This window comes from Maniola hyperantus, chromosome 10 (genome assembly GCF_902806685.2).
Source record: "Maniola hyperantus chromosome 10, iAphHyp1.2, whole genome shotgun sequence".
In the NCBI taxonomy this organism is placed as follows: Eukaryota; Metazoa; Arthropoda; class Insecta; order Lepidoptera; family Nymphalidae; genus Maniola; species Maniola hyperantus.
The window spans coordinates 9,053,791-9,080,232 of NC_048545.1; the positions used below are offsets into that span (position 1 = coordinate 9,053,791).

The 26,442-nt window shown below is 37.7% G+C and overlaps 2 protein-coding genes across 2 annotated transcripts in view; one reads left to right on the forward strand and one right to left on the reverse strand.

Moving 5' to 3' along the window:
- Positions 1-6,138: 6,138 nt before the first annotated feature.
- Positions 6,139-11,020, forward strand: LOC117986038 (non-structural maintenance of chromosomes element 1 homolog). The gene is made up of 5 exons (XM_034972851.2): positions 6,139-6,401; positions 7,536-7,828; positions 8,516-8,674; positions 9,256-9,389; positions 10,579-11,020. Exons 1-5 carry the CDS (start codon positions 6,299-6,301, stop codon positions 10,760-10,762), a joined length of 873 nt encoding a protein of 290 aa, XP_034828742.1. The 5' UTR covers positions 6,139-6,298; the 3' UTR covers positions 10,763-11,020.
- The window catches only part of LOC117986036 (uncharacterized), a 28,989-nt gene continuing 13,562 nt past the window's right edge, over positions 11,016-26,442 (reverse strand). The window contains exons 13-32 of the mRNA XM_069501635.1: positions 25,950-26,163; positions 25,410-25,606; positions 24,747-24,911; positions 23,959-24,165; positions 22,794-22,998; positions 21,998-22,184; positions 21,596-21,773; positions 21,259-21,480; positions 21,010-21,177; positions 20,670-20,768; positions 20,369-20,443; positions 19,847-19,950; positions 19,342-19,391; positions 18,571-18,769; positions 16,291-16,432; positions 16,042-16,186; positions 13,714-13,892; positions 12,665-12,886; positions 11,905-11,988; positions 11,016-11,233 (exon numbers count right to left, since the gene is read on the reverse strand). Coding sequence (XP_069357736.1) covers positions 11,072-11,233; positions 11,905-11,988; positions 12,665-12,886; positions 13,714-13,892; positions 16,042-16,186; positions 16,291-16,432; positions 18,571-18,769; positions 19,342-19,391; positions 19,847-19,950; positions 20,369-20,443; positions 20,670-20,768; positions 21,010-21,177; positions 21,259-21,480; positions 21,596-21,773; positions 21,998-22,184; positions 22,794-22,998; positions 23,959-24,165; positions 24,747-24,911; positions 25,410-25,606; positions 25,950-26,163 — 3,204 coding nt within the window. The 3' untranslated portion in view covers positions 11,016-11,071. The remainder of the gene's footprint in view (positions 11,234-11,904; positions 11,989-12,664; positions 12,887-13,713; positions 13,893-16,041; positions 16,187-16,290; positions 16,433-18,570; positions 18,770-19,341; positions 19,392-19,846; positions 19,951-20,368; positions 20,444-20,669; positions 20,769-21,009; positions 21,178-21,258; positions 21,481-21,595; positions 21,774-21,997; positions 22,185-22,793; positions 22,999-23,958; positions 24,166-24,746; positions 24,912-25,409; positions 25,607-25,949; positions 26,164-26,442) is intronic.

The following is a 26,442-nucleotide window of genomic DNA, read 5'->3' on the forward strand; positions in this document are numbered from 1 at the left end:
ATTTCATTTGAAATATATTATTGTATTTAACAATAACACTTATGCACCTACTTATTAAGGTTAGCAAAATTTCACTCGTAAATCTCTGAAGTAATGCCTCTAATGCGCGCAGGTCGTTTCATATTAAGCTAGCTGAATGCAGTTAAAAGTTTAAGGAACACTCGTAATTCAGTGTAAAGAGACTGCTTTTAGCTAACGATTTATGTTTGCTATTTTAATGTAAAGTACTTACAGAATTTTAGATAGATTAGCTAAAGTTTTTCAAATCAACTAAATATCTACTAACCTATTTGAAATAGATGTGCCTTTTGGTATTCGCAAAGGTCATTGCGCAACTAAAAAAGTCTCAACTTTTTCATTTAGGTACTATCGCTGTAACTATATGAGCTGTTTAGGCTTTCGATGAGCGTGAGGATTTAGCCAGGAACAAAAAACTACAGAATGCTTATTAGTTTTTTTCAGAAATAGACGAATCACTCCGCATGGACGTTTAAATAAATAGCCACCTTTGTTACGACGCAATAAAGTGCAATCTAACTCGAACAGTGCTGCGGCCTAAATAATCTTTAATCTAAAAAGAAGTGATTGCACTCGTAGTAGTCGATAAGTAAATCGAAGAATTAACCAAAGTTTGAAAGCGTGCCAAACATTACAGTACCTACCCTATTTTATGTTTTCACTGGTTAACTATACCATAAACTGTTATTTACTTATTACTATACCATGAAAATTACAAATCAGCAGCCTATAAAAAGATTATACGAACTTGAAACAAAAATATCGAATGATACACTGGGTACCTAGTACCTATAGTACCTACGCGACAGGTCGAGAAGGCAATCGGGGCGTGAGGCGGGGGGACACCCCGCACTCCCGCATGTCACCGGCGCTATCTCACACCGGATTAGCGCGGGGGCTGTGCGGGTGTGCGGGACGTTTACAGCCCGATTGCCGTCTCGACTTGTCGCGTACTATACCAACATGGAAGTTCCGTACAAAATATTTACCAAAAAATCGGATACCTTTCCGTGAAATTCGTTTTAGTGCAGTGCATACATGAACAGAAGCTACGGAGTGCCTGTTCGTTTTAATCGAACTGTAAATCAAATAATCAACCGCGTTTCGAACCAGTTTCGTTCAAAGGTTGTGAGCGTGCCAAATAGTTCACTTCAAAGTTCTTCATACTTCGTATACCATGACCAGACCATGACCCAATAATTATTGTAAGAAATCATCAACATAATAGTACATTATTGCAAAGGCCGGGAAATAAGCAATTGCGGTTGAGCATGAGTTTGAAGGCCGAGCCGTAAGGCGAGGATTTCACTAAATACGAGACTGAATAATAATTGAGAAACGTCCCTTTTTCAGGTTGGTACTATACATTACAGTCCAGGCCTGAAATACAGCGATTACTGGCCGAGTATTATTGGAAGTGATTTTGAAAGGACGAGGCGCTAGCCGAGATTACTTGAATGTTTTTTTTTAATGATTTGTAAAATAATAGTTTTGTACTTATAAGATTTTTGCATCTGTTTAAAAACGTTTCTTTTACCAGTAATAAAAGATTTTTTTAGTCTTATGCTTATGTGTTAGGTAGGTTAGGTACATTCAGTGGCGTGCACAGGGTTTGAGTTTGTGCACCTACCCTGGCGTAGGCATTAGTTAGGTAGGAACCTGTTTACTGGCAGGTCATAATGAAAAATATGCATTGAGCTTTTACAACTGGGGTAAGCAGTGCATTTATGCCTCTATGACCTGCACGCCACTGGGTACATTATATTTACTTACTAAGTATATTCAGATTAGAAGAAACAAGATTTTTAAAGAATGCCAGGGAATTAAATTGTAAGATCACACAATCGATTACGGGTAAATTGCAAACATAATGGCGGTGTTTGAATAAGGACTTTTCCAGTTGATATCGAGGACAACCTCGGAGTCTGCGAAAATGGACTCAGTTTTGTGGGAAATGAAAAAAACTGTTGCATAATTTATTATTAATTTGCTTGTTATTCCCAGTTCTGAATTACTATATGCCATACTTACCTAATATTATTTAATCCAAATTGCTTAAACGTAGGTATTTGTTTCACTGCCGTTTTGGCTAGGAAGCAAGTGCACAGAACTTTTAGGATAGATATAGTTACTTAGGATCTTTAACGTATAAAAGTTCGTAAGTTTGTACTAATCGTGTGTTGGTAAATGTTTAAAAATATTATAATAGAACTTGGTCTATTACACTTTACGATTGACTTTCCTCTTCATGGTTAGATTAATTATCATGGAAGTATGGCAGGCGGGGGCAAGCTAATAGTCGTAAGTAGGTGTTGGCTGAGTAGGTGATGCCCCTTTTTTTTTCTAGGAGGAGGAAAAATCCCTCATGGACTTCTGTCTATCGACAGGGTGTGTCCGACTCGCACGGACTAAAAAGACCTCCCCCTCTTCGAGATCAGCACGGAACCGTGTAACATTACTTCGTGCTGACCCTCTGGTTGCTCTCTCTCCTTTTTTTCTTGTTTTTCTCTATCTTCCCTTCTCAACATTATGGCTCTCAGCATCTGACCGTATCTGCGCCACTGAGTAATGCACCTGCCTGCCATACATAGGTCCCAATTCCAAACTCGCGTAAGTACCTACCTAATACATAATATACTTACTTATAGATAAGCGACGGGTCGAGATGACAATCGGGGAGGGAACGCCCCGCACAACCGCACAGCCCCCGCGCTAACCCGGCGCGGAATAGCGCGGGTGACGTGCGGATGTGCGGGGCGTCCCCTCACCTCATAGCCCGTAGTATGTCGCGTAGGTACTATACCTACCTATTATTATTATCGAACATTAATTTATTTAGGCATTTTAGGCGCAGAGTCGAATTGACTCGGGACAAATTAAAAGTTTCTGAAGTGCTTTTATAGCTTAAGTAATTTGTGGAAAAAAGTTTTGTTTCAATTACGAATATTAATTAATGATGACAGAAATGATGGTCGTAAAAGTAAAAACAATTTCCTTTTAAAGAAAATTAACTTTTATGTAGGTGTTTTATTTATTTTTATAGGACAAATGTAAAAGAAAACCTAAAAGCGCCACTTTTGGAGAAAGGCCAAATTACAAGAATGCTGTTCTAATCGTTTTATGTGAAACGGTCCAATTCTGTAACTTTCAAGAAGCACATACAAATAGCTCTATTAGACGTCCGTCCCCGGACCCCGTCTACCTTTTTTGACTACCTTTGAATTTATATTGGCCCTAGATTTCATTCTTGCAGAACTTTTATTTGATGAAGCCTTATTATGTAGGTAGGTACCTACTTATATTATTTGGAATGTAGGAATGTAAGCTTACCTATAATTATGACTAAGACGCATAGATTCTTAACATTCCGCAAACGTGCGTCGTTACAAAGCAATGTTCAGTGAATTGAATTTGGAGTCAAATTGGGTCCATATATTCCGTGCTTCGTGGGTCCATTAAAACGTCAATTTAAAGTCAGTGCTTGCCTCGCCTCAGAATTGAAGTGTGCAGACCGTTAAAAAATTCAATTATAGGTAGTAGGTATGCGACAGATCGAGATGACAAACGGGGACCTGCGGGCGAGTACGGGTGACGTGCGGGTGGGCGGGACGTCTCCCCGCCTCATACTTGCCATCTCGACCTGGCGCGGACGTACAATAGAATACACTTTGTTTTTGACATCCTCCCTGTTGCAAAATGAGGCCTGACTGTGGTCTCATAAGTGGGAGGTCCCGGGTTCGAATCCCAGTAGGGACAGTTTGGAAATTTGTAATTTCTAAATTGTCTCTGGTTTGGCCTTGTTTTCAATTCATTCTATTTTCAAATATTCGTGGGAGGACTCGCAGCCGTGGGCCGTGGCTACCAGCAAAGTCGTACCACCAAGCGATTTACTGTTCTCGATGCCGCGCAATGCCGCGGTAGATTATGATTTATGAATTTACGAATTTACCTATTAGGTACTTAGTTGTAAATAGGTAATTGAAACCTATTGAAATTCCTTCTAAGACCAGATAAAATATCTACAAGAAAAAACTCATCATTATCAGTATACCTAAGTACTTACACGTGGAATGAAACAATTATACTTATTAGAGAGTTATCAATAAATAAAATAGTCTAGGAAGGGTAAGTACGTAAATACTTGTAGTTTACCTACTATACAGTTCATTTACCTACGTGAAATTCGGGCTATGAGTTTGAAACTTTACGTTTAATTAGTTGTGGAAATAGTACCTACCTATAGAAGTGCTGAAGGGTTAGGGGAAGGTTAGTTTTGAAGTCATCAAACATAGTTTAGGCTTTGTTTTATGATACAAAATGTACTTAGATACTTAATTTAATAAACTGATTAAGTAGGTAGATATTATTTTCCGATTAAATAGATTTATTAGCTCCATATAACTCCATAATGTTCTCAAAGGTGTGTGAAGTCTATGAATCCGCATTTGGCCAGCCTAGGTAGACTCTGGCCAAACCCTTTTTATTCTGAGAGGAGACCAGTTCTCAGTATTGAGCAGTGCAGTTGCAGTTTCCTCACGATGTTTTTGATATTTAAGTGATTGCTCAAACCCACAGACCATAATATTTTAAGCAATGCTCGGTGCTTAAAACGGGCATCTAGCTCCGAATAGTTTGAGATGCATGCCCGGCATCGAACCCCCGACCTCCCGAATAGGCAAGCGGACAACTAGTATATCACGGCTTATTTTACTTGACTAGGTACAGTTTTTGCAATTCACGAAGGCGAGTGAACTTTATTTGTGGTTACGTCGCGTTCGTTTACATGGGCATTGCGTAAGTGTGTGTGTATGTTTTGGACCAATCAGTCGCTCGCAAACGCACACATTTAGTGTACCTATCTAGGGTAGATAGATTAAAAAAGTGTTGGTAGGTACGTTCAAGCGGAAAAGTAAAATAAGAAGCCATTACAAACAGGATTGCAATTAAACCGCTCGTATACGTAATTGAGCGTCGCGTTCTATCTGCGACATTCGGTATTAATCGTATTAATGCGGTTTAGAAAGCACATTAGGTAGGTACCTACCCCCAGGGATAATATACTTAACTATCCTAGATCAATTAAGCGTACCTATCCAACTAAGTATGCGTTTTAACCTCTCGTTTTAACTAAGATACTCGTAGGTACTGAACTAATCCAATCCATCCACGTATAATTACCTACCTAAACAAAAAGTTAGGTTTTATATTATTATGTAGGTAGGTAGATACTTCCCTGACGGTTGTATCTTAGACATGTCTTAGTCTTGACTTGGTCTTGTCCTAGTTTTGTCCTGGACTTGTCTTAGTCGTGTCTTGCTCTTATCGTGGTGTCTTGAAAGGGACCAGGACCAGAACCGGAACCAGGACTAGGATCAGGACCAGGACAGGGACCAGGACCAAGACAGAGACCAGGATCAGGACCAGGATCAGGACCAAGATAAGGACAAGAACAGGGACCAGGACTAGGACCAGGACCCGGCTTGAAGATTTCCCTCGCCCGCACTCATCTTACGCCATGCACTCGTCATGCACCCGTCCTGTCCTCGACCAACCCTCGCTCGCACTCACCCTACTCCATGCACTCGTTATGCACCCGACCTGTCCTCTACCTGCTGCCGCCCGCACTCATCCTACTCCATGCACTTGCTATGCACCCATCATGCACTCGCCTTGCACTTGCCTTGCACTCGCCCTGCACTTGCGGTGCACTCCCCGTGCACTCATCCTCCACTAGCCTTGTATTCAACCAGCATTCGCCTTGCACCCGTCCTGTCCTCGACGTGCTCTTGCCCGCACTTATCCTACGCCATGCACTCGCCATGCACCCGTCCTATTCTACAGTTAACGGGAAATGCTGTTGAACAACGCGTTCATGGCCGTTAATATAGCCAGGACATAAGAACCTAATTTCATGGTAATTTTATAAAATATAACACATAATATTAATTACGCGAAACTTTTTTAATGGCGTCCTAAAAACCCCCGTTACTATATATCAATGTTACCCGTTTCTACTGTAGTTTATGAATGATGACTTTATGAGTTACAAACGTGACACTCCATTTTTTATCTTTTATAATTTGACACTTGACATCATATTGACATTGACTTTTCGAAAAATAATTTGATTTGTTCGTTTTGTTTTTGATGGCTATGGTTTTATTATTATTGTTTAAATTGTTTTTGTTAAAAGGTTACTACTACTACTAAAGTTTGTGGGTGCGGTAATTTTTTTAAAAGGATAGTACTTACAAGAAAACAATAACACTGATCACGCAAAATGAGTTACGGTGTAGTGCACAGGTTTTTTTTACGAACCGTTGCAAGTCAGGGAGTACTTACTTATCCAAACGCACAAAAAATATTGGATGAGTCTTTTCCCGGTAATAATTTCATTATTTATTGGGTACCAGATGATGCCCACGACTTCGTTCGCATGGATTTAGTGTTTTTTAAAAATCCCGTGAGAACTTTGATTTTCCGGGATAAAAAGTAGCCTATGTCCTTTCCCGGGACAAGGCCAGCTCTGTCCAACTCTGTACCAGATTTCATCAAAAACCTAGAAGACAGATAGACAGACACAATTTTGCATTTATAATATTAGTATGAATCTTGTTAGTTGCTACTTGCTAATTGCAAACAATTTCCTATAAGTACATTTGCTAGCTGCAGTATTTGTTGGGTAGGTACTATAGTAGCATCTCAATTCACTGTAATATTTAGTACTAGCTGAGTCCGCGACTTCGTACGCATGGATTTAGGTTTTTAAAATTCCCGTGGGGATTCTTTGATTTTCTGAGATACAAAGTAGCCTATGTGACTCTCCAGGGTCTTATACTATACCTATACCAAAAATCAGTTCGATCCGTTACACTGTTGCGACGTGATTGAAGGACAAACCATCAACCAATAAAACAAACCAACAAATAAACACACTTTCACTTTTATAATATGGGTAGTGGTATATTTTTGCTGCCAGCAAACATTTTGGAGCTGACCAAACTCATTATTTATAAAAGTTTTTGTTCTATTTACCAATATATACACTGTTTTACAATAAGCATTTTTTAACTAACAGCCTACACTGATAACAATAATATACCTGTAGGTTGATTTCGTAAAACCTGCATCAATCATTATTACAATCTCAATTGTTCTGATTGGCTGAATTTGTGCGATTCTTGTTGCAATAATGCATTGTAGCCAATAGTGAGTGAGTGTCAATAAACTCAAGAGGTGATTGCGATTGTGACATTGTAGCCGTCATTTCTCCTGCAATCGCGCAGCTGATTTATTGACATCCAAGAGAACCTTATTCATTTTACAAGTTCCTCAATTTTACAACAGATACTTACTGGACCTACTATTATAATAGGTAGTATATTTTAGAATTGTTTGAAACAACTTCCTCAGACAAGAATTATTCTTACTCTCTGTAAATCTATTAACAATAAAGTTGTTTTAAATTAAACTAAAATTAAATTATTAACTGATTTTACATATTATATTTTTTTCAGATAGGGATAATACATCAATAGAAGATCTCACCAAAGAGATAAACGACAAAATAAGGCCATTCCAACAAACAATCAAAATTGTCATTGATGAGGTGACCTCGGAGAAAAATGTTGTTTTCCTATCCCTTGGATTTGATGATGCCACAAAATCTCAGAATGTGTTCTCAGCACAAGAGCTAGATTTCTTTAGAATCCTCATTGAACAGATTATGACAACAGAAAGTAGACAAATAACATCACAATATGCCTTGAATTTGGTTAATAAATCTAAATTATCTAAAACTGATGCTCAAGTAAGTATATTATTTTTATGTTGCATCACTTAGTATAGGTACCTCCAATATCAATTTATAACCGACAGTTTCTAAATCCCATCATTTTTAGGGTTCCATACCTCAAAAGGAAAAACGGAACCCTTATAGAATCACTTTGTTGTCTGTCTGTCTGTTGGTCTGTCAAGAAACCTACAGGGTACTTCCCGTTGACCTAGAATCATGAAATTTGGCATGTAGCTGACATTAGGGAAAAAATCTGAAAACCGTGAATTTGTGGTTATATAACACAAAAAAAATTAAATTGTAGTCATAAACTAATAATTAGGATTTTCATTTTTTGAAGTAAGATAACTATATCAAGTGGGGTATCATATGAAAGGTCTTCACCTGTGCATTGTAAAACAGATTTTTATTTATTTTTATGCATCATAGTTTTTGAATTATCCTACAAAATGTCGAAAAAATACGACTGTAGTACGGAACCCTCGTTGCGCGAGCCTGACTCGCACTTGGCCGGTTTTTTTTGTGGTCAGGTTCTGTACAGCATCAGGATTGAAGAGTTGAAATCCAAATATGAGCTTAATTTGAGGTAGTTATTTTGAAATAACAGACAGACTTCAATTTTATTTATTAGTATGGATATAGAAGTACAGCTGATGTACCTACCTACATTTAAAATAATAACATGTTTCTTATATTTTCCAGAAACTACTAAGCACCTGGTGCAGAATGTCTTATTTGGCGGAGATCAATTCAAACTACGCTTTAGGGATTCGAGCCATACATGAGTTCCAACATTATTTACGTGAGAATATGCCAGACACTATTCAAGAGTGCTGTCTTTGCAAAGAGATTGTTTTCAGGGTTTGTTTATTTCTTTTAATTCCTTTTTCTGTCTGCATCATGTCAACATAATTTTTTTAATTTTCATTGAAAATATTACAATTAAACTTAAAGCTATATCTAATATGTATTATAAGTATTGATTATGATGTTAGTAAAAATAATGGGAGAATCATAATCATCATCATCAACCGATAGATGCCCACTGCTGGACATAGGTCTCTTGTTAGGGACTTCCACACGCCACGGTCTTGCGCCGCCTGAATCCAGCGGCTCTCTGCGACCCGTTTTGATGTAGTCTGTCCACCTAGTCCACCCACCCACCACTAAGAAATAATTTATTTTTGACTAGCTGATGCCCGCGACTTTTATCGCGTGGGTTTAGGTTTTTAAAAATCCAGTGAAAACGTTAATTTTTCGCGATAAAGTCCTTCCCCGGGATGTAAGCTAGCTCGGTATCGAATTTCATCAAAATCGGTTATACTATTGGGCTGTGAAATGTTAGCAGACAAATAGACACACAGACACAGACACTTTCGCATTTTTAATATTAGTATGGATATAAATAAAATCAAAATTATCATATTTATGTATTATTCCAGGGATACAATTGTCCCCCATGCGGAGAAGCGATTCATATGCGATGTTTGACAGAGTACTTGCAGAGAATAAAAAAGTGGCCGTGCTGTAAAGCTGACTTCCATGAAAACCAACTGGAAACACTCAACTGTGGAGGGTAATTCAACATTCTTATTGATATAACTAGATCATACAGAACCACAATGAACCAAAAGTTTAATTTTCTATAATCCGCTGAAACAGTTCGAATCTGTATGTATGTATCATCTGTATGTATATATATTCGAATGTATATATCGAGCATTTTGCATGGTGCAACATGCAGCATGCAAAATGCTCCGTCTGCCCTCCCACTGCTAAACATGCAGGAAAAAGCAGCCACTCGGCAAGCAATACCCACCACCACCACTCAGCACCACACAAATCCCAAAACACACTCGACGCACGTTTCGCCCCGACACCCGAGCATCCTCAGGAGATGTAGACCTTACAATGCACAATTGCAAAGCTTTTTCCTGCATGTTTAGCAGTGGGAGAAAAAATAAAATAGCGATTATGACGTAGGCATCCACTAAGAAAGGATTTTTGAAAATTCAACCCCAAAGAGGGTGAAATAGGGGGTTAAAATTTGTGTAGTCCGCGCGGACGAAGTCGCGAGCATAAGCTAGTATTTGATATATATCAAAGTATGATATGGTATTCTCACAAGAACCTGTTAACGGTACCATGGATAACTCGGAACTGTTGAGCCAAATATCCTCCAAGATCTTCTCTCGTATCCTACTTCACTTTTTGTTAACCGAATCTACAGAACAAATCTCAGTCATCATTTCCTCATACCTAGGTTAAGCAGGTATTAATGCAAGAGGGTGTCTGTGTGTTACAACAAACGTTTAACTGATTTTGACGAAATTTGGTACAGGAATTGTATTCCACAGCCGGAAATAAGGTACTTTTGCCCAGGAAAAACAAAGTTCCACAGTATTTTGAAAACCTAAATTCATCCGGACGAAGTCGCTGGCCTAGAGCTGTAATATTAAAAAAACACTATGCAAAAGGGTATATAATATATAGTTATATGTATAACACATAGTTCGTAAAACCGATAGAAGTTGGGGTCCCAAGATGCTGGAATGGCGACCTCGCACCGGAAGATGCAGCGTTGGGAGACCCCCACTTGATGGACGGATGACATCAGACGATTCGCAGGGAGCCGCAAGACCGTGGCGTGTGGAAGTCCCCGCAAGAGACCAATGTCCAGCAGTGGACTTCTATCGGTTGATGATGATGATGAAGCAAAAGGGGATCCAAGCAAATGTGTCATATTTTTTAATATTACGTTTCAGATTGTCTCAAACACAACAGCTAGAAGAAAGCCAAAGGACTACTCAAAGAACCACTCAAAGGTTGAACAGTGCTGAAGTGACACTTGAAAATTCTGATGACGAGTTTGAACAAACTCTAGGAACACCTATACCGGGAGTTTCACAGAGAATTGCTAGAAAAAGGAAGAGGATGACACGAGATTGAATTCTTTGAACACTATTACAAACGCCTTCTTGAATATTAAGGTAAATAAGTAAGATAAGAAAAAATAGATCATGCATAGATAGGTACTTAACCTATATATTATGATCTATTAACCACTCTAAAAGTAAGCTTTAATTCAGAAATTTAGTTTGCAGTTTCTAAATTATCAGATTTTAGTTTTTCCTGATATTTAAATAACATTGTATGAACATTACTTGTCATAGTGCATTCATAAAAGAATAAAACTATTTTATGTGATTTAAATAGTTTTATTTATATAAATAATCTAAGCCTTAAACTAAATATTTGCTAAATAGCTAAGTAGACATTTTCAACTTTCCTCTGAACTATTTTCGCGGATGATGGATAGAAATCCAGCAAATATTTCCATTCATCCAGCTTTAAGTACACTATGTCGACTATAGTGCGTGCCCGAAACGAAAAGTGATGTGTGACACCCACAAATAGACCCTGAAAGGAGATATCTAGGATTTTTAGGTTTAGGATAATCACTACCCATATTATAAATGCGAAAGTGCGTTTGTTTGTTGGTTTCTTGGTTTGTCCCTTCTATCACGTCGCAACGGAGCAATGGATCGACGTGATTTTTTGTATGGGTATAGTTTAAAACCTGGTGAGTGACATACTACTACTACTACTGACTACTTTCTAACCTTGAAAAGGAGTTCCCACGGGATTTTTAAAAACCTAAATCCACGCGTACGAAGTCGCGGGCATCAGCTAGTATAATATTATAACTGCGAAAGTGTACTGGTCTATCACCTTTCGTACAACGTAACGCTCATGTTAAAAATTAATAAGTCATGAATTTTTTAAAAATTATTCTCGTTAATAATGAATTCTTGCCCCATAAACTACCGCCATAAAAAAAATCACATCATTTTATTACTACATTCCAATACCATATTTGTCTGCGTCATCTAGTTTAGGATATAGGCCCGGGGGGCTAGCACAAAAGTTGTGAATATCACATTGTAATGATGATAATATTTGAAGGAATTGATTGATTTTATTGTATTGTTGTTTTTATTGAAAGCCAAAACCGAGAGAATGACGTCACCAAGGTGTTAGACGACATCCTGATGACTTAGCAGTCACCACTTGGATATTTAGGAACGTACCTGAGCTACTCCAAAACTATCTTCTGGTCCTAGGATATCATAAATTGATTCTGTTAGGTTTTGATGGACTGTTAACACTTCAACCTGTAAACACAGCCCAATATAAAAATGCTTGTATAAATAACATTTTTATGAAAAAATAACGCTACGGAGGTAGTGGGCTCGCTTCGCTCGCTAGCGACATGCTAGGCATAATATTATTATGATAGGCTCGCTTCATTCAGTACCTCTTTCAAGAGTTTCTGGCTTCGCGCTTTACAAAAATACCAGGGGTAGGACAGATAAGACTACGTGGAGTTGGGTTGATCAGATTTATTTCTGGGCTACTTTGTTAATAATAAGGTACGCCGGCTGCCGGAAACATACTGGACACTTCCATTGAAAGTGAAACATTTTCAATTTGCATTAAGAAACATTACCTAATTACTTGCGGCAGTATATCATTATATTATCTTAAGGGCGCCTTCAAATTTGCCGCAAAGTGGTTGCGCGGAGACAGCACAGCTGCGGCGCTACGGCCGTGCTGATTTGTAAATCCATATAATTTCGATCGGTGAACAGACGCGGCCCCAGCGCGGGTGGTGGCGCTGCAGTCGCGCGTTTTTATTTTGCACAGCGCGGCACTTTACGGCTGAAGGCGCCCTAAGTCTTAACTCATTATAATTAGTGGCACTTGCAGCGGTCTAGACACTTTAGTTTTGGAAAAATCTTTATAAATAAGTCGACTAGAAATCGTGACAATTATGTAAGTATTCCTCACCTCACCCCTATGTATAAAATAAATAGACTGGTCAGCGTCGCCACATTGAACGATATAATTTCCGGGAAAAAACACACAATGTTTCAACCACATAGATAGCATTCGTTTAAAATCATTGTCCGCCTTCCTGAATATAAGGGATTCATGTATGTGACTTCCGTAAACTGCTTGCATGACTTGACAGCGAAGTTGAAATGGTAACTTGTAGACTAGTTTGGGCATCTGCATAGTATTTTTTATTATTATTGCTTGAAACAGGTTATCATGAAAAAGATTATCACTTTGCGATAGTTGCAATTGTTGTGATGTGCTGAATTTATCGTACAGTACGCGGCAGAAAGTAATGTACATCGGCCTTTAGAATGACATTTCGGCTTTGTAGAGCGTTGTCTCTGTCACTCATACCTATAAGAGGTTTTTATGGTCACAACGACAGGGACAACGCTCTACAAATCTGCTATCTGCTATCAGAAATCTCCACGAGAGATGTCCAGCAGTGGATGTCTGTCGGTTGAGAATGATGATGGGATAGCAGGTGCAGTTCTTGCAATTCTCGAAGGTGAGTGACCTTTACTTGTGGTTACGTCGTATACACGGACAATGGCACCGATTCCGTTGTCTTTCTCTAAACTGAATTTAGAGTATTTGCATCCTTTTCTTTTTAACAATGCTAAAAAGGGACAGAACATAAACTTTACATTTAAAGACTCTAAATTTTGTGTGTGTGCACGCTACAAATTTAAAAGGCGCTAAAATCACGGGTTTATCCTCTAAAAATTAAATTTAAAACTGTCAAACTGCGTCTGTCCTTTTCATATTACATTAGTAAAAAGAGAATGCGAATACTCTAAAATTACGTTGTGCTCAGAATCAGTACCATTGTGTAAGTGTGCGTGCATGTCGGACCAATCAGTCGCGAGCAAGCGCTCGCAAACGCACACATTTACTGTACCTTACTTGTACCGATACGACTTACACACAAGCATGAGCCACTCGCCCTCGTGAAATGCAACAACTATAGCTAGTAGATAAGCTTTACATCATGATACCTGTTTTCCCTGCTGTCTGTTCCACAATTCGCGCACATAGTCCCACATCTTGTTCATCTGATGATCACTCAGGTCTGTATCGCGCAAACCGTCGCGCAGTTCGTTTATGCCATAATCGTATGCTATACGTGATGACGAATGTGCAGTGATCATTGCTGACATTTCTGATATTAGGAGGCCTATAAATGTTTCATTGCACGCATGACATTGACACAAGGAACAACATATCCATGCTTAATTTTTTTTATTTGGGTCGCTAAACTGGCTACAATTCGTAAACTTAAAATACCTAACTAACTATTCTACACTAATATTATAAAGAGGAAAACTTTGTTTGTTTGTTTGTTTGTTTGTACTGAATAGGCTCAAAAACTACTGGACCGATTTTAAAAATTCTTTCACCATTCGAAAGCTACATTATCCACGAGTAACATAGGCTATATTTTATTTTGGAAAAAAATAGGGTTCCGTAAGATATTTGGGTTTTTCGGACACAAGGTGTAAAAAATCAACCAGAAAAGTTACTTATTTTGCGTACGCTGCCTAAACTATAAAAGATAGAACCATAAAATGTTCTAATTAATTGTAGATCTTATAAATATCTACAAAAAAGTCCGCGACACACTATACCCATCTATGTCGAGTGAGGCACAGCAACCATTTTTTTATTTAAAAATCTTGAATTTTTTTTGGACTACATTTAAACGCGTTTATTTTACTCATGCTATTAATCCTTATCAAAATAAATGATTTCATCACTAAGAACAGTTTATGAAGATAATATTTGGTCTTTGAATGATTAAAATTGGACGTTTGGTTTTGAAGTTATGGCGAAATTAAAATATTACGATTTCTGCTGCACGGCCCGTTGTATTATATAAAGAGGTAATGTCGTTAAGTTTGTTTGTAGGGGGTAATCTTTAGAACTACTGAACCGATTTTAAAAATTCTTTCACCAGTAGAAAGCTACATTATTCCTGAGTGACATAGGCTATACGGGATCTTTAAAAACCTAAATCTACGCGGGCGAAGCCGCGGGGATCAGCTAGTATATTATAAATGCGGAAGTGTGTCTTTCTGTCTGCTACCTTTTCACGGCCCAACAGTCTAACCGATGTTGATGAAATTTGGTCCAGAGTTAGCTTACCATCTCGGGGAAGGACATAGGCTTTTTATCCCGGAAAATCAAAGAGTTCCCACGGGACTCTTAAAGGCCCATAAGTTTACCTGATTTGTATGAAATTTGGTAGAGGTAGCTTGTATTCCAAAAATTGACTTAGGCAACTTTTTATCCCGGAAAATCAAAGAGTTCCCTCAGGATTTTAAAAAACCTAATTCCACGCGGACGTAATAGCGGGCATCTTAATCTATACTAATATTATAAAGAGGTAATTTCGTTAAGTTTGTTTGTAGGGGGTAATCTTTGAAACTACTGAACCGATTTAAAAAATTCTTTCACCAGTAGAAAGCTCCATTATTCCTGAGTGACATAGGCTATACGGGATTTTTAAAAACCTAAATCCACGCGGGCGAAGCCCTCAAATTTCGCCAAAACAGCCAAATCTTTATGGTACAACGTGCATGTCATATGCACCACCTGACATCCCACAACTAAACAGGAATACCATACAAAGTATACGCAACACCACAAAACACACTCAAGGCACCTTTCACTCCAACACCTAATAATTAGAGTACAATGCACAGTTTACAATTTTGTGTACAAAGTGAGTGTAATGAAGGTTGCAGGTCGGTGTGACCAGTATCATGACACCGAATCCACCGGAAGAAAATAAAAATAGGCCAAGTGCGAGTCAGGCTCGCGCAATGAGGGTTCCGTACTACAGTCGTATTTTTCGACATTTTGCACGATAATTCAAAAACTATGATGCATAAAAATAAATAAAAATCTGTTTTAGAATGTACAGGTGAATACCTTTCATATGATACCCCACTTGATATAGTCACTCACTTCGAAAGTTGAAAATACTAATTATTAGTTCATCACCACAATTTAATTTTTTTTGTGTGATCTAACCCTAAATTCACGGTTTTCAGATTTTTCCCCAAATGTCAGCTATAAGATCTACCTACCTGCCAAATTTCATGATTCTAGGTCAACGGGAAGTACCCTGTAGGATTCTTGACAGACAGACAGACAGAGAACAGTGATCCTATAAGGGTTCCGTTTTTCCTTTTGAGGTACGCAACCCTAAAAAATCTCAAATACAGTGCAGGATTGGCAACACATTGGTGTTACTACTTGTAATCTTATCTAATTCCGAGGACAAAGCATGAAGTATAATATGTTAAATTTCACTGACTTACCTGTGCAGAATTTTATGACTATGGTTATAAATACAGTTTCAATGACTTCAAAATCATTCTGGGAGGAAACGTCTCCTGTTCCTGTTATGGTAAGCAAATTAAACATGTACCATAGAGATGCTATGTAAAGTGGAAAGAAGTTTTTCTGAAAGAAGAGTGAGTATTGAGTAGGTATATTTTCTACTATTAATATTTATAAAGGTAAGAAAATATGCTTCGATAGGAGTTAAATGATTATGAAAACCTTACCTCAGCGTAGTTTCCTCGCAAGTTCAACTCTTCTTTCGATATCCAATTAGCGGATGTGCATTGAACTGGAGTGAGGCAGGACAATTTGAAAAATAAACACGCATTCACGTGTGTTAGCAACGACGCCCATATCGCAATTGTTCTGGAAGAATAAGGATTTAGATGCCATTGCAATGGCAAGTAAAAAGATAGTTTTAAGGGTTCCGTACCGCAAAAGGAACGCTTATGGGATCACTTCGTTGTCTGTCTATCTGTCCATCTGTCGTGTCTGTCAAGAAAACCTATAGGGTACTTCCCGTTGACCTAGAATTCTGAAATTTGGCAGGTAGGTAGATCTTAGCACAAGTATAGAAATAAATTCGAAATCCGTGGATTAGTGGTTTCATCATTAAAAAAATGTGTTCATGAGCAAATAATTAGTATTTTCAATTTTCAAAGTGAGATAACTATACCAAGTGGGGTATCATGTGAAAGGGCTTTATCTGTACATTCTAAAACAGATTTTTGTCTATTTTTATGCATAGTTTTTGATTTATCATGCAGTCGTAACAATATGACTGTACTACGGAACCCTCGGTGCGCTAGTCTGACTCGTACTTGGCCGGTTTTTATTCAACTTAGGAGCTTGATTACAATCATGTCTAATGGATAGCATTGTTGTGGTCTAGGTTGGAAAGTGCTGTTTTAGAAAATGCCTTTTCACTCTTACTTTGCCATCGTTCCACATCTTACCATATGTAAATCTAGCTTATGCCCGCGACTTCGTCCACATGGACTACACAAATTTTAAACCCCTATTTTACCCCCTTAGGGGTTGAATTTTCAAAAATCCTTAGCGGATATCAACGTCATTAATAGCTATCTGCATGCCAATTTTCAGCCCAATCCATCCAGTAGTTTGAGCTGTGCGTTGATAGATCAGTCAGTCAGCTATTCATTTTATATATTTAGATAGATATAATCTAGCATTTTTTCTAGATTTTTGGTATCATGGTATTCATTTAACATTTTAGGTAAGTAGATAACTATCCAACCGAAATAAGAAGGTATCTACTATCTGGTACCTTTCAAGCTGTAAAAGTATAAATGGCTTCGATCTAAAGATTGGTCGAAACATGGTTCGCTACTCTGAATGAGGCTATAACTTATTGTGTTCCTCATTTGTCTATATCTAAATATATAAAAGGATAAGGTGACTGACTGACTGACTGACTGACTGACTGACTGACTGATCTATCAACGCACAGCTCAAACTACTGGACGGATCGGGCTGAAATTTGGCATGCAGATAGCTATTATGACGTAGGCATCCGCTAAGAAAGGATTTTTGAAAATTCTACCCCTAAGGGGATGAAATAGGGGTTTGAATTTTGTGTAGTCCACGCGGACGAAGTCGCGAGCATAAGCTAGTTAACAAATTATTTGAACATTAGTTCTTTAGCTGTGATAGCCTATTAGTTAGGACGTCCGCCTTCTAAGCGGAGGTCGGGGGTTCGAACCCGGGCACACACCTCTTAACTTTTCGGAGTAATGTGCGTTTTAATTAATTAAATATCGCTTGCTTTAACGGTGAAGGAAAACATCGCGAGGAAACCTGCATGCCTGAGAGTTCTCCATAATGTTCTCAAAGGTGTGTGAAATCTACCAATCCGCACATGGCCAGCGTGGTAGACTGTGGTCAAACCCTTCTCGCTCTGAGAGGAGACCGGTGCTCTGTAGTGAGCCGACGATGGGTTGATCATGATGATGATGACTAGTAGTTATGTACTTACGTCAATTTCAGAAATAGGTTCGCTGATCCGATATTTATTTTCCTGTGCTGTCTATAGGTGAACAAGTAGGAAATCCTGAAAAGCTGTGGTGTTCGCAAATAACAGAATAAAGCATGCTGCACCGACGGACGGAGAGACATTGCAAACGCTAAGTATGATATCGGTAAGTTCGCTAAAAAATCCCTCCTCCGTAGATAGACTTTAGAAAAATACCTGCAAAATGTATATCTGACTAGCTGATGCCCGCGACTTCGTCTGCGTGGATTTAGGTTTTTTTTTTAAATCCCGTGAGAACTCTTTATTTTCTGGGATATAAAGTAGCCTATGTCCTTCCCCGGGATGTAAGCTAACTCTGTACCAAATTTCATCAAAATCTGTTGAACCGTTTTTATCCGGCTGTTGACCGGCTTTTCATCCCGGAGTATTAAAGATTTGAAAAATCTAAATCTACACGAACGAAGTCATCATCTAGGTATTCTATACGTATAAAAAGATATATCTTACATACATTTGGCGCACTTTCCTTGGTTTTAACACATAATCTCCATATCTGTTCATGTAGCCACTGTGTATGTCTAGGAAAGCCTTGTACAAGAAGATGACGTCGAACACTAGGCACATGTGGAAGAAGTAAGCGTTGGATAGAAACGCCATTTGGTACACAAGAATCATGAAGTCCACGTACGAGAGAACCATAATCAAATAATCTGTAAGTATATTCAACCCATATTTATTACTTACTTAAACAATTTATATACTCCGCAGATTTGTAAGTGAAGTTTAAAAAAAAAAGAATATTAGCCCTGTTAAATTACTAATATTCCCCTTTCCTCTCCAACTAAGCGTCAAGCTTGTGCTAGGAGTAGGTACGACACACAACGGGTGGGGTTTTAAACCGTCGACCTTTCGGTTTTCAGTCCACTCCTTTACCAGTTGAGCTATTGAGGCTCTATTATTAGCTCTATAGTTAGCTGGAGGTGTTAAGCTGTGTCAGTTAGTAGGTATTTTAATAAATTTATATTTTTGTGATAATATTATATATCACTTTCTTTAATGGTGAAGGAAAACATCGTGAAGAAACCTGCACACCTGAGAGTTCTTAATGTTCTCAAAGGTGTGTGAAGTCTGCTAATCCGCACAGGGCCAGCGTGTTGGACTATGGCCAAACCCTTCTCATTCTGAGAGGAGACCCGTACTCAGTAGTGAGCCGGCGATGGGTTGACCATGATGATGATGATAATAATATAATAATCGAATGAAACAAAGGACATCTACCTACCTATAAATGTTAGCCAATTAGAATCTGGCACAACGCTGCTACGGAACCACCTAGAAACAATAATTATATTAGTCAAAGTATGCAGTTTGATTGCGTACACAATAACAAGCTACCTGACTTGCTGCCCACTATACTTCATTCCCGGGTTCTTCCGTGATATGTATACAAGCCCTGAGACAATGCGGGCTTTACCATCGTAGCATCTACATGAACAAAATTATTCTGGTTACTTTCAGTCGATAGTAACAACCCCCGTATTGCCCCGGTGACTCCAAGATTACTTAGTCTGGACCTCTTCATCGAATGAGGGTATAAAGTATGCCCAAAGCTTTCCAGAGGTATGCGCTGAGAATGGACGACGCGTCATGGTAGAAATCCTACTTAACCTGATATCCCAGAAGTCGGATATCGGGTTCTTTCGGGAGATTTTATAATTTCTAATCTCAAGGAAATCTTTTCCGTCAACAAAAAAGGTAGATACATACGAGCTTAATATTATAGTTACCTGTGCGGTTGAAATAAAAGCCAAGCGGCTGAAATGTAGTCAGCGTAATCGCCAGAAGTTATGGATCTTGATCCATGAGATTCGGCAACGCTTTTGTCAGGGCTCTGAAATTTTAAACTGACTGTAGTACTGATTCTGAGCACAACTAAATTTTAGAGCATTCGCATCCTCTTCTTACTAATGTCATATGAAAAGGACAGACACAGTTTGACAGTTTTAAATTTAATTTTGAGCTGTTAAACCTCGTGACATTAGCTGCCAGTCGCGAGCCTATTGTTTAAATTTGTAAAGCGCACTAAAATTTAGAGTCTTTAAATGTAAAATTCATGTTCCGTCCTTTTTTAGAAATATTAAAAAGAAAAAGATGCAGATACTCTAAATTTTGTTCAGAGAATGACAATAAAATCGGCGCCAATATTCAGGGAACTCTTAATTATAATATCGTAATATCTCTGGGAATTCCAGCAAATCAACAACACACAATACTTACTCGTATGGAAAATAGTGAATTTTGTCACTTACATCTAGAAATAAGTTAGGATCTGCTTCTTCTTCTTCGTCCTCATCGGCTTTATACGTTAGGGGATACGACTCTAACTGTTAAAAAATTAAATTTGTATTAATTTTGAAACAATATTTAGGTAGAAGAGATGTGTAGGTATACGTCACGAAAACCAATAATTTATCGGAGACAGAAGCTCCATACCTACTCTATCTGGTCCTGAACGGACCCTTACCTATACTGATAAACTTAAATTGATAACCTGTTTTAAACAGATAGGTAATGTAACTATAATGATATAGCATTTCTTTTCCTACTTACTTCCATGCTGGATTTTTCAGACATGACCGTTGGTAAAACGTAATCTTTAGTAGTCGAATCCACCGAATATTTAACTTTTCTCAACACTGTTGGATAACTCTAAAAAGAAATAAAAGGCAAAATAAAATACTTAATACTTACATATAAGCTCACAGAATCTAGCCATCTACGCAGGATCCCATAGTCTCCTAATCTAGGTATTCTGTAATCCTTTACTCCTACAGTTCAGTGGGACGACAATGCGACAGAACCGGAGAGAGTTTTACGTGCACACGAACAAACACAACCATATAAAAGTAAGGCAAATCTTTGACATAGATTTCATTATTTTATAAATTACCTTTAATAGTGCATAGAATTCTGCCCCATCTATATTAAGCAAATCTATGTTTCTAGAAGCCACCACATTTGACATGGTTAAATATTTTGATGTGCCGCGAATATTTCCGAAAATTCCTCCCGGCCCCATACAGGCTTCAACTTCGTTAATATTGCTGATAATATCCACCTTTAAAAATAAGGTTTCAATGAAACGTTAAAGTATCATGACTCATATAAAACCAGAATCTTAAACGAGAAATTCACTCACTTTGCCGCGGTAAATAATGTACATGTTACTTGTGACCTCATTAGATCTCATCACCATGTAGCCTTTTTGAAAATATCGCTCCTTAAGTTTTTTCGCGAAAGCTCTAAAGAAAGAATACTCCATATCTTCAAATAACGGTATTTCTCTTAAGGTATTTTCGTACATGTATAAAACTGCGTCTTCGTTTAAATTGGCATGTAGTTTCCCCAAAATTTTTTGATGCTTAATATGGAGAAGACTGGTTTTAATAAATTTTTCGAGCGTAATTGTTGAAATGATATCAGACTTTAAGTGAAAGATTGGGTACGATAAAAGTTACAACATAATATTGACTTACCGACCAGCCACCGGTTCTTTTCCATTGATATTTCCAGTACTCCAAGACGGACTTTTTCAACAGATATGGTACCTTCTCCCGATTTAAAAATAGCTCTAAATGCTTAAAATTCTCCTGGAATGTAGTAACCACTTGATCCGCCATCGCTTTTAATGATGCTATACGTGCATACACGTACCTAAAAAGAATACCTGCTATTTAGTAGTCATATTTTTATTTACGACACTGCACACTGTAATTCTAGACAAGATTAAAACACTTCCAAAATGGCTTCCTCCAAAAAAGCTCACGCCCAGTTCACCTTCCTAAAATATTGTACCTACGTTTCTTCAGACAAGTTTTCTGAATTCTAATCAACCAATGTCCATTTTAGGATTACGAATGACGAATAAAATCACCCACCCAAAAAACAAAACTCCATGTATGTTGATGCAAATTGAGAGTATCATGTGGGCAGTATCTTGGGCCGTGATATCACCAAAGCCTGCGCCTGTGAAACTCGTAGCTGACCAATAGTAAGCCAGCAAATATACTTTGCTTGGAGTTAGATAATTGTCTGTAAATATTTTCCTGCCATCTATCCAAGAACCTGGTATAAAAGTAAATTAATTGTAATAAAGTAGTGGAATCTATAAACATCTAATCTTTACTAAAAAAATAGCTACGTAGCCTGATTAACTGATTTATCAACGTAATAAACGGACAAGGCATTTCAGGTCACTTAACATCCAGTCATCATCATCGTAAACTAATAGACGCCCATATATTATAATGTCTCTTGTAGCCACATCTTGCGCCGCGCCGCCTGAAATCACCTTGGGGCCCAAACGTCTAGCGGTTTTTCGAACTATGCGCCCTGCTCATTGCAACTTCAGCTTTGCAACTCTCCTCATTTCAGATCTGATCACGTAGAGAAACTCCAAGTATCTGTAGCTCTCTCCCTGAGTGACTAAGCTTTCTTATGAGGCCCACAGTGAGCGACCATGCCTCGCATATGTCATCACTGGCGACACACAGTTGAATTGAAGCGCTGAAGAAGTTTAGACGAGAAGACATCTCGAAGCTTCCCGACCGTTACCCAGCCGAGTTGGATTCAGTAGCTAACCTAGCTAACATCCAGTACTAATCCTGTGAGTTCAGGATTTTAAAAGTAAAGTAAAACTCGAAAATACAAATACTTTGTTGGAAGAAAACATACCTTCCTTACAAATCATATTTCCTCTTAAGTTATACGTTGTTTTCATGTACGGTCCAGCTAACGACAATTTATCAAGTTTCTTGGCAAAATCATCATAATCATAAGCAAATACATATCTACATGTCATTGTTATTAGTATTGATGTGTAGAGATTTAAGAAAAACAGGGTAAGTAGAAAGAACTGCACGACGCTCATCAGGTATGCCTGAAATCAGGACTGATTGGAGCCAAGCGCTAGTTAAAAAAATATGTCTCAGAAATTTAATTATTTCATTACTATCCATATTATAAATGCGAAAGTGTTTTTGTTGGTTTGTCGTTCAATCACGTCGCAACGGATTGACGTGATTTATTGCATGGGTATGGTCAAAGACCTGGAGAGTGACATATGCTACTTTTTATCCCGGAAAATCAAAGAGTTCCAGCGGGATTTTTAAAACCTGAATGCACACGAACGAAGTCGCCGGCATCAGTTAGTAGTATCATAATTATCAAGAACTTCAAGAACTTTTATCTGTCCATTAATCCGTGTTTTTAGGGTTCCGTACCTCAAAAGGAAAAACGGAACCCTTATAGGATCACTTTGTTGTCTGTCTGTCTGTCTGTCAAGAAACCTACAGGGTACTTCCCGTTGACCTAGAATCATGAAATTTGGCAGGTAGGTAGATCTTAAAGCTGACATTTGGGGAAAAATCTGAAAACCGTGAATTTAGGGTTAGATCACACAAAAAAAAAAAAAAATTGTGGTCATGAACTAATAATTAGTATTTTCAACTTTCGAAGTGAGTATATCAAGTGGGGTATCATATGCTCTTCACCTGTACATTCTAAAACAGATTTTTATTGATTTTTATGCATTATAGTTTTTGAATTATCGTGCAAAATGTCGAAAAAATACGACTGTAGTACGGAACCCTCATTGCGCGAGCCTGACTCGCACTTGGCCGGTTTTTTTTGAGTCTACCACCCCGTAGACTGGGTACCTAGGTACTAAGTAGTGGTACGCTAAAATTAGAAGTACAGCTACTTTCGTCTTTTAGTTTTAGCGAACCATATTTCAACCTCGGCAATTCCATCGCTTTATAAGTTGATAATGTAGTGAATGAAGCACACAAAAATTGTAATGACTGTGAAATATAGACCTCACGAAGTATGTAATACCAACCCTTTTCAATGCAGCGATCGACTCTGCCCAAAATGCCGCATAAAGTTTATAAATTTGCAAAACGTTAACCATTCTGATGATACAATGGTACATGTGGATATTAATTTGATGGTCCTCCGGAGTATGATATTCGTCGTGCTTTGGAATGAACAGTTTCCATACGGCGTACCATGGGAAACATGTGAGAAGATCTACTATGAATGTCCTCTGAAATTGAAAACATTACGAAAAACAAGTTGAGATATTGAAGTTAAATCTTGAACTTTGTAAAGTAAAAGGGACACGTTTTTTTAAATTCGTTCTTACGCACAACTTATCTGACTAAATTTGCATGCTGTAGCCGCCTATAATTTGAATTATATTATAATAACTTAGCACCTAGGATTTGAGTACCTAATGTAATTTTTGTATGATTCTGATGGTGGTTCAACAAAACATAGTAATAAAAATAAAAATAAAATGAGAATTGTTGCTTTCAAAAATAAGTGAGACCTGATGGATACAAACAGATATCCAATTTGCTTTGTTATAAAAATACATCAAAGCCGTTGAGCGTGGTGTAATCGTAAGATTACAAAAAAAATCATTTAACAATTTGTAAAATCTATTTGTGTTTAGATGAACCAGGACCAATTGGTGACCTAAATTGTAAAACCGCTCGTCTTATTTGTGGAATTTGACGTGTTATATACGTATTGGAATTAGGATACAACGTCGTTAACAAAACGTGGCAATTAAAAAATAAGTTGTGAAATCTGGTCGCTGTAGGTAAGTATAGCTATTCTTACCCTCAAATAATTTCTTGCCGTTAAATATGGGTGATAGATAAGCTGGTTTTTGGGACCATAGTAGGCAACGTGTAGCATCAAATACAAATCTGCGTAACAAAAACACTCCAAAAATACTACTGGAATATTGAAACGGTTACACGTAGGAGCTGTAGCTATGACAATCTGAAAATACGTTTAATTTGTTTGATTTGATTTTTATTATGGACTTAGACCAAAACGCGTGCCAGACTCGTTATTTTATAAATGCTGAAAGTTTCTCTGCGTATTGTCCCCAACATTGGAAGGAACGTTTATTTGGATTATGGTGGCTTTGGGAGATAACTGGTAATAAAAGTGTAAAAAATCTTACGTCAATGTGTAAAGTCTAATTTTTTTGTATTTCCTTTGGAATAGTATTAGAAATCACGCCATGCATTGCCAGACACTTAGTGTCGTGACAACCCCCTGCCATACACCCTTAAACTTTTAAACTTTATGGATGTCTGGTCCCCGGGGTTGCCATGATACTAAGTGTCTGGCGAGTGGCGATACATGACGTGATTTCTAATACTATTCTTAAGAAAATACAAAAAAATAGACAATTTGTGTGTCATACAATTTCATATTTACAAACTGTATTACCAAAATCAGTTTGTAAATATGAAATGACCAACGACTTACCGGAATCAGTAAACTGAGTAGATAAGCCGCACATACTCTTAAGATGGCCCAGGTTTTAAGAAATACGCCGTCTGGTTTGATTGCTATCGGCATCAGCAGATACGGAGACAGATTGCTAAACACATTGAACTGTTTGTATGATTTTACATAGTTCTCCTTCTTTTTTCTATAATCCTCCAGAACGTTTATGAAGGAATCTAGTAATTTGAAAAATAGAAACAACAATTGTGTGATTTATCATAAACAACTTGAAACCCAGCATGCGCTGCAATGCGATTCGCGCGTCACCGAACGCATAGCTACTGAACAGACAGACACTGATTATTTTATATATATACCTATATATAATATTAGCTGTTGCCTATGTCCATCTGGAATAATGTATATTTCAAATAGTGAATGAATTTTTATTATAATCGCAGTGGTTCCGCAGATTACTCTAACTGTACCTCTTTATCATATTATTAGTGTAGATTTAATTTCCTAAACTAATATCAGACAAAAATCGCTAGGATTTATTTTGCAAGCTTAAAATATTACCATTTAAAAAATCTTGCAGAATGTTCGTTATCTTTTTTTTATTTTGTTTATCCGTCAAAACGTTGTAATGTTTCAAATAAGCGTCTGTGTTTTGAGATTTCGCGATTTGCTCTATTTTCTTTAACTCTTCCGGTAAAAGTAACCCGTCATGTTCTCGCATATCCGGGAACAGATTCAAAGCTGATGTATACGCAAAATGGCTGATACTTATTAGCTGAAAGAAATTACGTTTAATAAAGTTCGTTAAATTAGTTAAGACAACCAATTTTGTTAAGTTTAATCTCAAATATTCTTTACAGCTAGTGGATACCAAGCGTGTGGGTCTTAAACCATCTTCGCATTATTGCCTTTTTAATGAAACGGGTTTGGAGCACATTGGTTGGATGGTTTCAAAGTCTATAACGGACATACCTAGTTAGAAATTTTTTTTTGTGCTTTATATATTACGATAAGTTCTTTTGACAAAGTTAAAAGGTTAATTATTCTCACACGC

Excerpts from the sequence above, each read along its gene's own strand:
- LOC117986038 (XM_034972851.2), top strand. The coding sequence starts at position 6,299 with ATGAGTTACGGTGTAGTGCACAGGTTTTTTTTACGAACCGTTGCAAGT. Across the intron at positions 7,829-8,515 it reads TATCTAAAACTGATGCTCAA|AAACTACTAAGCACCTGGTG; the intron begins GTAAGTATATTA and ends TATATTTTCCAG. Across the intron at positions 9,390-10,578 it reads GAAACACTCAACTGTGGAGG|ATTGTCTCAAACACAACAGC; the intron begins GTAATTCAACAT and ends ATTACGTTTCAG.